Raw genomic sequence first — 11,089 nt, forward strand, 5'->3', positions numbered from 1 at the left:
CTGGCTGCTTTTCTACAGTTTTTTACTCTCGGGGCAGCCTGACGTATAAACTGTTGTTTGAGAATGGTGAAGCTCTTGCTCCTGGTTCCTGCAGATGGCACTGAGTGGGCTGGAATTTGAATTCAAGTCATTAGTATACTGTAGTTGCAGTGCAAAACTCTGTCTCAAAAAACTAGGGTGGAGGGGCTAAAGAGATGGATTAATGGTTAAGGTGCTTGCCTATAAAGCCTATGACCCAGGTTCGATTTGACTCTGGAGTTCCCACTTGCAAGTGTATGGAGGGGTTGGCTGGGAGGTTCATGCACATCAGTGTAGATGCATGTGGAGGCTGGAGAACAGCCCTGAGAGCCATTCCTCAGCAACACCATCCACTGTTATTTTTCGCAGACATGGTGTCTCGCTGTCCTGGAGCTCTCCAAGGAGGGTAGACAAGCTGGCCAGTGAACCCAGAAAGCCACACGTCTCTTCCTCCCCACTGCTGGGACTACACTCAGCATTTTTACGTGTATTCTGGGCATCAAACTCAGATCTTCATGCTGACCCAGCAAGCACCTGACCAAATGAAGAATATCTCCCGCCCTAGAACCCACTTTTTAACTGTCCTCCTCCTTATGTGTGTGCGTGTGTATATATGTATGTGTGTGTGTGTGTGTGTGTGCATGGCGTGTGCGCATGTGAGCATGGATGTCACAGTCTGCGTCTGGGGGTCAGAGTTCACCTCAGGGTGCTGGTCCTCGCCTTTCGCCTTACATGAGTCGGGGTCTCCTTTGTATGCTACTGCAAACACCGGACTCGCCGGACCATGAACTCTGAGACTTTCCTGATTTTACCTCCCATGGCCGCAGACACATAGGAATGAACTTGGACAGAAGCACTGCTTTTGTCCGGTTCCATGGGTTCTGAACTCCCGACATCAGGCTCGCGCAGTGAGCACTTTTAACCCTTGACCCGCCTCCCCCGCCCCCATCTACGCCTGGGCTCTCTCCCTGAGCATGTCAATCAGTTTCCTTGGGGCAAAAGACTGTGTAACTGTGTTTGGTGACAGAGGAGATGCAGTTCTCATTTTCAAATTCACCCTCAAGTTCTTGATTTCCACCCACAAGCAATATTTGCTTCCTCTGCAGCCTTCCTGCCACAGTCTTTCCACTTTCTCCTCGGGGAGGCTGTAGGGTCAGCCCTTCCTCTTAGATTCATTAACACTGGAGACTTGAATAAAGTACTTCACTGCCCAGGACCAAGTCAAATTAGAAGTGATGATGTTTCATGACTTACTCTGGTCATACGGGCCATCGCAGTGGCTGGGGCATGACAAGCACATGGTACATGTTAGCCAGTAAATGGCAAGTGAATCCCTTCGAAGAGTCCCTGTGCCCATGCGATGAGGTCTCTGGATGATTTGCAGGAGGCGGCTTTGGATCTGGCCTCAGAGGAAAGGGAGTGTGTCACCCAAAAGCTGTGACTTCGGCATGGCCGGCGTGGAGGAAGGCTGTCTGGCATGGCTACTGCCTAGGCAAAAACACTGAGGAGGAAAGGTTAAGAGCTCTTTGGAGGGAGGGCGGGAAAGAAATTGGATTCACAATGTGGCTGGATGGTGCAGTGGTACAGAAGGTCGACTGCGTGGCCAGATCTTCCACAATGTACCCCTGATGCGGCCCATCTGCTCCCAGGACAGACGAGGGAAGGTCACGTTCGCATCCAAGGTGCTCAGGAGAGAGTGCTTGTGGATCCAGTGGTACTTGGGTCCTGAGCTGGAAATACAGGCACACTCCAGATCCATGCTGGAGCCAATCACGGTGGTCAGGACACCCTCAGAGACATCAGGCTCCGTCCACAGCAACACATACGTAGCCGGGCCTGTCTGTAGACTCAGGGTGGATCAGAGCTATACTTCTGCTCCCTTCAGCGTTTTGTTTCCTGACTCCTTGTGACTGACATCCCCTCCTTCAGCCACAAGTTGCCCTCACTCTGCACAATGAACCCCATCTCAAGACCCAATTACAGTAATAATATCTTCCATTGGCAAATACTGTACACACTATGGGCTAGTGCTCAGTAGCCCTTTACATTGTGGTAAAAAAAAAAAAAAAAAAAAAAAAGGAATAGGGCAAAGCAAAACCCATATTGTACCTTCTTTTTTAAAAATTTAAAATTTTTTTATTAATTAGTTTTGTGAATAGCAAATACAGTCAGTTTGGTACCATTATTAGGCTCATCTGTGATCTACCCCCTCCCCTTGGCCCCTCCTTGTTGAGGTATATGGGTCATGCATTGTGGAGTTAGCCCACAGTTATGGGTATGATAAATGTCTCTGCATATCATGACCCAACATGTGGCTCTGACATTCTTTCCACCCCCTCTTCCATAAAATTTCCCTGAGCCATGTTGGGTTCATTTTTGGTCTGCTTCAGTGCTGAGGTGTTGGGGGCCTCTGGGGCTCTTGCTTTCTGATTTGGTAGGAGCTTCACATTGTACCTTCTAACCTAAGCATGTGATTGGTTCCAGAATCACTCCATCTTACAGATGAAAATGAGAGACACATGGGCCTGAGGAGATGGCTCAGTGAGTAAAGTGTTTGCTTCTCGAGCATGAGGACCTGAGTTCAAGTCCCCAGCACTAATATAAAATGCCAGGAATGGAGGCACAGCACTTGCAATCCCAGCACTAGGGAAACAGAGACAGGGAATCCCTAGGGCAAGGTGGGTAGCTAGTCTAGCCCAATCAGTCAACTCTGGGTTCAGTGAAAGACCTTTTTCCAAAAAATAAGTGGTGGTGGTGGGGGGTTGTATGGAGAGATAGTTTAGTGGTTAAAGCACTTGCCTGCAAAGCCAAAGGACCCAGGGTCAATTCACCAGTACCCATGTAAAGCCAGATGGGCAAGGTGGCACATGCATCTGGAGTTCATTTGCAGTGGCTAGAAGCCCTGGCATGCCCATTCTCTCCCTCTCTATGTGCCTCTTTCTCTCTCAAATAAATAAAATAAAATAAAAAAGGTGGGACTAGGGATATTGCTCAGTAGGTAAATGCACTTGCTTGCAAGCCTGCTTGCCCAAGTTCAATTCCCCAGCACCCACATAAAGCATTCGTCTGTGATCTCAAGGCACCTATGATGATGGAAGGCCAAGTTAGGAGAATCCAAAGCTCTCAGGCCAGCTAGACTGGCACACCCTAAGCAGGAAACCAAACATGTATAAGATATTGTCTCAGGCAAAATGGAAGGAGAGGAAAAACACCACTCAGATCTCCATATGTACAATGTGGTGTGCACACACCAATACAACATACCCCCCCACACACACATGCACATACAGAATAATGAAAATTAAGTTGGGAAATGGTTGTGGGAATGAGAAAGACACTCAGCGTCAACTTCTGGCATAGGTATATGCACATGCACCATACACGTGAGTGCACCCACACACCAAACATGCATACACCCCCTCACATACATTTGTGGAAATTCTCAACTACTCTCCCCATTCTGATCCATGGAGTATTGGACTGGGAGCTTGGCTTAGCTGTTGAGCTCCTGTCTAGAATCCACAGTGAGGGCTGGGGGCATGGCTCAGAGGTAGAGCTCCTGCCCAGAATCCACAGTGAGGGCTGGGAGCGTGGCTCAGAGGTAGAGCTCCTGTCTAGATCCACAGTGAGGGCATGTGGCTCACAAAAAACATGACTCAGTGGAGAGGATTAAGCTCCTCATGGCTGAAGTTCCTTGTTTATACAACAGCAGTAAATAATTGTCAGGGCTCGGCTGTAGCCTCTCTGGCTATAGTTTTGGTTTTGCATCTGGCGCTTTGTGGCGCTGGAAAATTGAATCTACCCTAGCCAGCAGGCTTTATAAGGAAGGAAGTGCCTTTAATTACTGAGCACCATTTTCCCCAGCCCCAGACATGGTCTTTTTTTTTTTAAGCTCTGAGCGTTGAAAAGAGTAGGTGTTTTTGGCTGGAGAGATGGTTTAGTGGTTAAGCGCTTGCCTGTGAAGCCTAAGGACCCCAGTTCAAGCCTTGATTCCCCAGGATCCTCGTTAGCCAGATGCACAAGGGGGCGCACGCATCTGGAGTTCGTTTGCAGTGGCTGGAGGCCCTGGCGTGCCCAGTCTCTCTCTCTCTGTCTCTCAAACAAATAAATAAAAATTAAAAAAAATTAAAGAGTAGGTGTGGATGTATTCCTAAGTTTCAGGACTTTTGTTCCCACTTTTTAAAAAAATTGTTGTTGTGCTAAGGATTGAACTGAGGACTTTGCTCATAAAAGGCAAGTGCTCTACTACTGAGATACATCACCAGCCCCACGAGGTCCAGGTATTAGATTCATAAGAGCTGTTTGAGAATGCCAGGAAGTCTTGCTGGGCTGAGGATTTACCTCAGTAGTCAGAGAAAGAAAAGTATGAAATGGGGCTGGAGAGATGGCTTAGCGGTTAAGAGCTTGCCTGTGAAGCCTAAGGACCCCGGTTCAAGGCTGGGTTCCCCAGGTCCCATGTTAGCCAGATGCACAAGGGGGTGCACGCGTCTGGAGTTCATTTGCAGTGGCTGGAAGCCCTGGCGCTCCCATTCTATCTCTCTCCCTCTATCTGTCTTTCTCCCTGTGTCTGTCGCTCTCAAATAAATAAATAAAAAATGAACAAAAAATAAAAATAAAAATAAAAAAAGAAAAGTATGAAATGTATGGTCATATTGTTTCTATTTTAATATGCTAGGGATATATCTCATTGCCTCACACATGCTAAGCAAGTTCTCTACTGCCTCCATCCCTGGCATTTTATATTAGTGCCGGGGATTTGAACTCAGGTCCTCATGCTTGAGAAGCAAACATCTCCTCAGGCCCCTGTGTTTCATTTCCATCTGTATGATGGAGTAATTCTGGAACCAATCACATGCTTAGCTCAGAAGGTACAATGTGGGTTTTGCTTTGCCCTATTCCTTTTTTTTTTTTTTTTTACCACAATGTAAAGGGCTACTGAGCACTAGCCCATAGTGTGTACAGTATTTGCCAATGGAAGATATTATTACTGTAATTGGGTCTTGAGATGGGGTTCATTGTGCAGAGTGAGGGCAATTTGTGGCTGAAGGAGGGGATGTCAGTCACAAGGAGTCAGGAAACAAAATGAGAACTGAAGGGAGCAGAAGTATAGCTCTGATCCACCCTGAGTCTGCAGACAGGCCTGGCTACGTATGTGTTGCTGTGGACGGAGCCTGATGTCTCTGAGGGTGTCCTGACCACCGTGATTGGCTCCAGCATGGATCTGGAGTGTGCCTGTATTTCCAGCTCAGGACCCAAGTACCACTGGATCCACAAGCACTCTCTCCTGAGCACCTTGGATGCGAACGTGACCTTCCCTCGTCTGTCCTGGGAGCAGATGGGCCGCATCAGGGGTACATTGTGGAAGATCTGGCCACGCAGTCGACCTTCTGTACCGCTGCACCATCCAGCCACATCGTGAATCCAATTTCTTTCCCGCCCTCCCTCCAAAGAGCTCTAAACCTTTCCTCCTCAGTGTTTTTGCCTAGGCAGTAGCCATGCCAGACAGCCTTCCTCCACGCCGGCCATGCCGAAGTCACAGCTTTTGGGTGACACACCCCCTTTCCTCTGAGGCCAGATCCAAAGCCGCCTCCTGCAAATCATCCAGAGACCTCATCGCATGGGCACAGGGACTCTTCGAAGGGATTCACTTGCCATTTACTGGCTAACATGTACCATGTGCTTGTCATGCCCCAGCCACTGCGATGGCCCGTATGACCAGAGTAAGTCATGAAACATCATCACTTCTAATTTGACTTGGCCCTGGACAGTGAAGTACTTTATTCAGATCTCCAGTGTTAATGAATCAAAGAGGAAGGGCTGACCCTACAGCCTCCCCGAGGAGAAAGTGGAAAGACTGTGGCAGGAAGGCTGCAGAGGAAGCAAATATTGCTTGTGGGTGGAAATCAAGAACTTGAGGGTGAATTTGAAAATGAGAACTGCATGTCCTCTGTCCCCCACCCATTGTTGTAATTTCTAATATTTTTATTTATTTATGAGAGAGAGAAAGAATGGGCACCAGGCTCTCTAGCCATTGCAAAAAAACTCCAGATGTATGTGCCACCATGTGTATCTGGCTTATGTGAGCACTGAGGAATAGAACCTGGGTTCTTAAGCTTTGCAGGCAAGCGCCTTAACTCTTAAGCCATCTCTCCAGCCCCTGCTGTGGATTCTAGACAGGAGCTCTACCTCTGAGCCACGTCCCCATTCCCCTCACTTTGGATTCTAGACAGGAGCTCTACCTCTGAGCCATGTCACCAGCCCTCACTGTAGTTAGGAACTCTACTACTGAGCTGAATTCTTATGCTGCGATTAAATATAACTCACTATTGGTTTACCAGTGCAAGTGAAGTAAACAAAAAAAAAAGCGTAAGCTTTTCTAAACTTAGAAGATGAGAACAGAGATAAGTGAGTAGAATTTGAAGATTTAGAAAACAATAAACAGAACATAAATTTAAGAAACAAAAGCTGATCCCTCTTCACACAAAAGCTAGATCTCCATCAACTCCCACTGGTCATTTCATTTCCAATGTGAGAGTGGGGATTAGTTTAATACTCCATGGCTCTGAGTGGTGAGGGTAGTGGAAGCCCCAGAGCTAAAGAACCAGTGCTGGGATTTCAACCCAGATCAATCTGGCTTCAGGTGGGTCCATGATGCAACCAAACTCGAGCTCAGCCTGTCTCCCTGCTGCATTCTGTAATGTATTTCTGGCTTCCCTCCCAGGAGCTATTCACGGGCCACCAACAGGGAGATCTTACAACTGGCCTTGTGGATGACCAGAGTTCTGACGTTTGCAGAAATCATTATCCCATTACTGCAAGACATCGACTTGATGTTGGAGGAGTTGGTGAGGCATTGGGCAGCCACAGAATCCATGCCTTCCACCAGGGAGCTGGCGTTGGTCGAGATGCCCAGGTTATTTACCACCTTGGGGTGAATTAAGTGTGGTATCTGCTCCCCCAAGCTCTGCGCCTCTCCAAGGGACATGTGGGAGAGAGGCCATGTTGGAGAGTGAAAGACAACAGCCTCAGAACTGGGGGGGGGGGGGTTGCAGAGAAGGGAGTGGGTAACAAGGCTGCAGGTTCCTGTGCCCTACCTGAGCCATTCTGGGACCTCCACAGGAATGGTAGCTCTTGGTCATAAACAGGTGTTCTAGCAGTGGTTTCCAACCCTCCAAACCAGGACCTCTATCCTAGGAGCTGAAAGATGTGGCTTTTGTATTAGCCATAATAATTGCATCTACTGTCTGAGTCCCATTTGCTTTATGAAACTCCCTCCAATCTTACAGTAAACCACAGTGGTAGATATTTCCCTGTTGCAGAGATGGAGAAACTGAGGCACTTAGTTCCTCACTAAGGAAAGATAGTTGACCTGGGGCCTGCAGTATATAGAAGATGCAAACAGAGGACTTCCTGCCCTCAAATATTTATGTTTGCCTCTGATCCTGTGGAGAAAACAGGAGCTGTCTGTAGAAAACAGAATTCCAAGGTGGCCCATGGAGCAGTGAAGTAATTTTCTCCAGGCCTAACATGATGTCACCATCCAAGTAGAGATTGCTACTGTGAACTACAGAATTCTTGGCCCCGTAGTCATGGCAATGAAATAAGCAAGCCATACAGAGATAGGTCTACAGTGATGGTAATGGGGAAGTCAACACTATTTGTTGTAGGGTGAGGTCCATAGCCCTTCACCTGATTTCCAGCCATCACTCCATCTTGTCTCCAGGATTATGTGATCTTGAGGGTGCCAGAGTATATAGGAGACACAAGGTGTTTCTTGGACATGACTTTTGTAAATGACAACGTCTGCCACAATGTCAAAAGGTTGGACAGCCCTGTAACTGGAAAGCTGTGGAAAATCTGCACCTGTAATTCAGATTCTGGACACCAGGTGGCAGTCACGTTACTTCTATCTCTTGTCCTTCCTTGGTGTCTGGTACACACTAGGTGAACCCCTAAGGAGAGCGGGGCCAAGCCTGCTCTTGTCCTATTCTAGTTCCTACCACGAAAATCTGAAGCTGGGGATTACCTCGCTGGCTAGTGAGGGATGAGGTCAGTTTCATGTCCAGCCACTGGCACTTATTTCAGTTATTACAAATAAGTGAAAATCATCCTCGCCCACCTGCCTTCTATTCTTCCCTGTCCCTGACTTTGACTTGCGCCTCTCTAGAGCTAATTGCAGGAGGAATAGCGCGAGGGCGCGCAATTCAAGCCATGCCTCGCTGCTGCCTAGCCAGGGACGGGCTCGGCTGGATACCAAGGGTTGGGACGAAGACCCGCAGCTAGCAAGTGTTAGAACAGGTGGTGTCCTCTTCCTCTCGGAGGTCTTGGGCTCGTCTGTTTCCCTCTCTGAGCTGCAGTTCAGCTGTCTCTACAAAGTGAGCAGTTAAGAGTATCTCTTGCCAGGCGTGGTGGCGCACGCCTTTAATCCCAGCACTCAGGAGGCAGAGGTAGAAGGATCAAAGTGAGTTCAAGGCCACCCTGAAACTACATAGTGAATTCCAGGTCAGCCTGGACCAGAGTAAGACTCTATCATTTTTGTTGTTGTTGTTGTTCATTTGTTATTTATTTATTTGAGAGCAACAGACACAGAGAGAAAAACAGATAGAGGGAGAGAGAGAGGATGGGCGCGCCAGGGCTTCCAGCCTCTGCAAACGAACTCCAGACGCGTGCGCCCCCTTGTGCATCTGGCTAACGTGGGACCTGGGGAACCGAGCCTCGAACCGGGGTCCATAGGCTTCATAAGCGAGCGCTTAACCGCTAAGCCATCTCTCCAGCCCAGACTCTATCTTGAATAAGAAAAAACAAAGGGGTCTCTATTTTTTTAAATTTTTTATTAGCATTTTCTATGATTATAAAAAAAATCCTGTGTTAATTCCCTCCCTCCCCCCCCACTTTAGAGGGGTCCCTTAAGACAGCCCCATTCTGATATGGAGTGGCTCAGTGTTTATACACCATGATCTCTCCCTTCAGAACTTTTATTGGTCCTACAGCTCTGAGCTCCTTGAAAGAGGGAATCTAGATGGTAGCTAATCCCAGAAAATGACTCAACCCTTCCTATCTCAGCACAGTGCTGTGGTGGGAGGGGAAGGATTAGAAGGGGGCTGGGAAGCTGAGCCTCTCTTGCCCAGGGTCATGGAGTGAGCATTCTGGGTTCAGGCTGGGAGTGATGGAGTCCCTGAAGATTAGGAAGGCTGTGTACCCCACACTTGGTACTGTCTCCCACTCTGGGGACTGAAGCAATTTCACATCTTTTGTGGCCTGTGGTTGCCACGGACAAACCCACAATGATGATGCTGAGACCATAAACCATACAAACCTAACAATGCAGGTCAAGACTCATACATGATCTTCTGGGAGAAATAAGCGTGCTTTGAGCACCAATGACACTGGGGTGGATGGTAGAGAATGCAAAGAGGACGTTCAGAATGTGATTTATGTGGCTTGCTTACGTTACAGACGGAGAGGAGAGGGGAGTGGGGACTCCATGAGGCTGTAATGCTATGAACTGAGTTGTGTCTCTCCAAAACGCTTACACTGTATTTGCAAGTACATGTTCATGTGTCTGTGCACATGTATGTGTGGGTGCATGTGTGGAGGCCACAGGCCAACATTGGTGTTTTCCTCAATCACTCTCCGCCATATTTTAAAAATATTTTTATTTTAATCCCAGCACTGGGGAGGCAGAGGTAGGAGGATCACTGTGAATTTGAGGCCACCCTGAGACTACATAGTGAATTCCAGGTTGGCCTGGATAGAGTGAGACCCTACCTTGAAAAACCAAAAATAATTTTTAAAAAATGTATTTCAGAGGGAGACCAATGGAGAGAAAGAGATTGACAGAGTGAGTATTGCATGCCTTCTGCCATTACAAGTGAACTTGGCCCATGTGCCACTTTGTGCTTCTGGCTTTGTATGGGCATTGGAAAATCAAATCCAGGCCATTATGCTTTGCCAGCATATACATATATATACATACACACACACACACACATCTATATACATACATACATACATACATACATACATATATATATATATATATATATATATATAGAGAGAGAGAGAGAGAGAGAGAGAGAGAAGAAGAAGAAGAAGAAGAAGAGGAGGAGGAAGAGGAGGAGGAGGAAGAGGAGGAGGAGGAGGAGGAGAAGGGAGGGAGGGAGGGGGGACAGACAGACATAGGGTCTCACTGTAGCCCAGGCTGACCTGGAATTCACTATGTAGTCTCAGAGTGGCCTCGAACTCACAGTGATCCTTCTACCTCTGCCTCCCAAGTGCTGGGATTAAAGGTATGCACTACCATGCCCAGCTCCACCATATTTTTTTTTCAGGCTCTGATTTTTTTTCTCAATTTTATTAAACAATTTCCATGATTATAAAAAATATCCCATGGTAATACCCTCCTTCCCCCCTTTTCCCCTTTGAAACTCCATTCTCCATCACATCCACACCCCATCTCATTAAGTCTCTCCTCTATTTGGATGCCATGATCCTTCCCTCCTCTTATGATGGTCTTGTGTAGGTAGTGTCAGGCACTATGAGGTCATGGATATCCAGGCCAATTTTTTGTCTTGAGAGGGCACATTGTAAGGTGTCCAACCCTTCCTTTGGCTCTTACATTCTTTCTGCCACCTCTTCCACATTAGACCCTGAGTCTTGGAAGGTGTGAGTGAGATGTTACTCGGTACTCTAGTTACTTCTTTCCAGCACCATGATACCTTCTGAGTTGTCCCAAGGTCACTGCCATCTGAAAAGAGAAGATTCTCTATCCCAAGTGAGAGTAGCATTAATATAAGGATATAAATATTAACAGAAGTGCTTACTGGGCAGTTTGATAAGCATAGTATATACACTTATCCAGACATCAGCAGATGTTACAACCCTAGGGCTCATGACTACCCCTGTTTTAAGTTTTCAGTTATCAGGGATATATTCCCTCCCTTGGAGAGGGCCTCCAGTCCAGTTGGAGGGCAGTTGGTTTCCACTATGACAGACATGCCACTATTGCACCCATTGGCTCATTTGGCCTGGCTGGCCAACTATAAGGCTTGCAGTGTCCACTGTTGAGTAT

The 11,089-nt window shown here is 47.4% G+C and overlaps 1 protein-coding gene across 1 annotated transcript; it reads right to left on the minus strand.

The window, feature by feature from the left end:
* Positions 1–1,423: 1,423 nt before the first annotated feature.
* Positions 1,424–7,003, minus strand: Ceacam18 (CEA cell adhesion molecule 18). Its single transcript, XM_045133363.1, has 3 exons — positions 6,832–7,003; positions 1,642–1,854; positions 1,424–1,506 (listed from the first exon to the last, which is right to left on the minus strand). The coding sequence occupies exons 1-3, from the start codon at positions 7,001–7,003 to the stop codon at positions 1,424–1,426; spliced, it is 468 nt and encodes a 155-aa protein (XP_044989298.1).
* Between the last annotated feature and the right edge of the window lie 4,086 nt (positions 7,004–11,089).

The sequence above is a fragment of the Jaculus jaculus genome, chromosome 14, assembly GCF_020740685.1.
Source record: "Jaculus jaculus isolate mJacJac1 chromosome 14, mJacJac1.mat.Y.cur, whole genome shotgun sequence".
NCBI lineage: Eukaryota > Metazoa > Chordata > Mammalia > Rodentia > Dipodidae > Jaculus > Jaculus jaculus.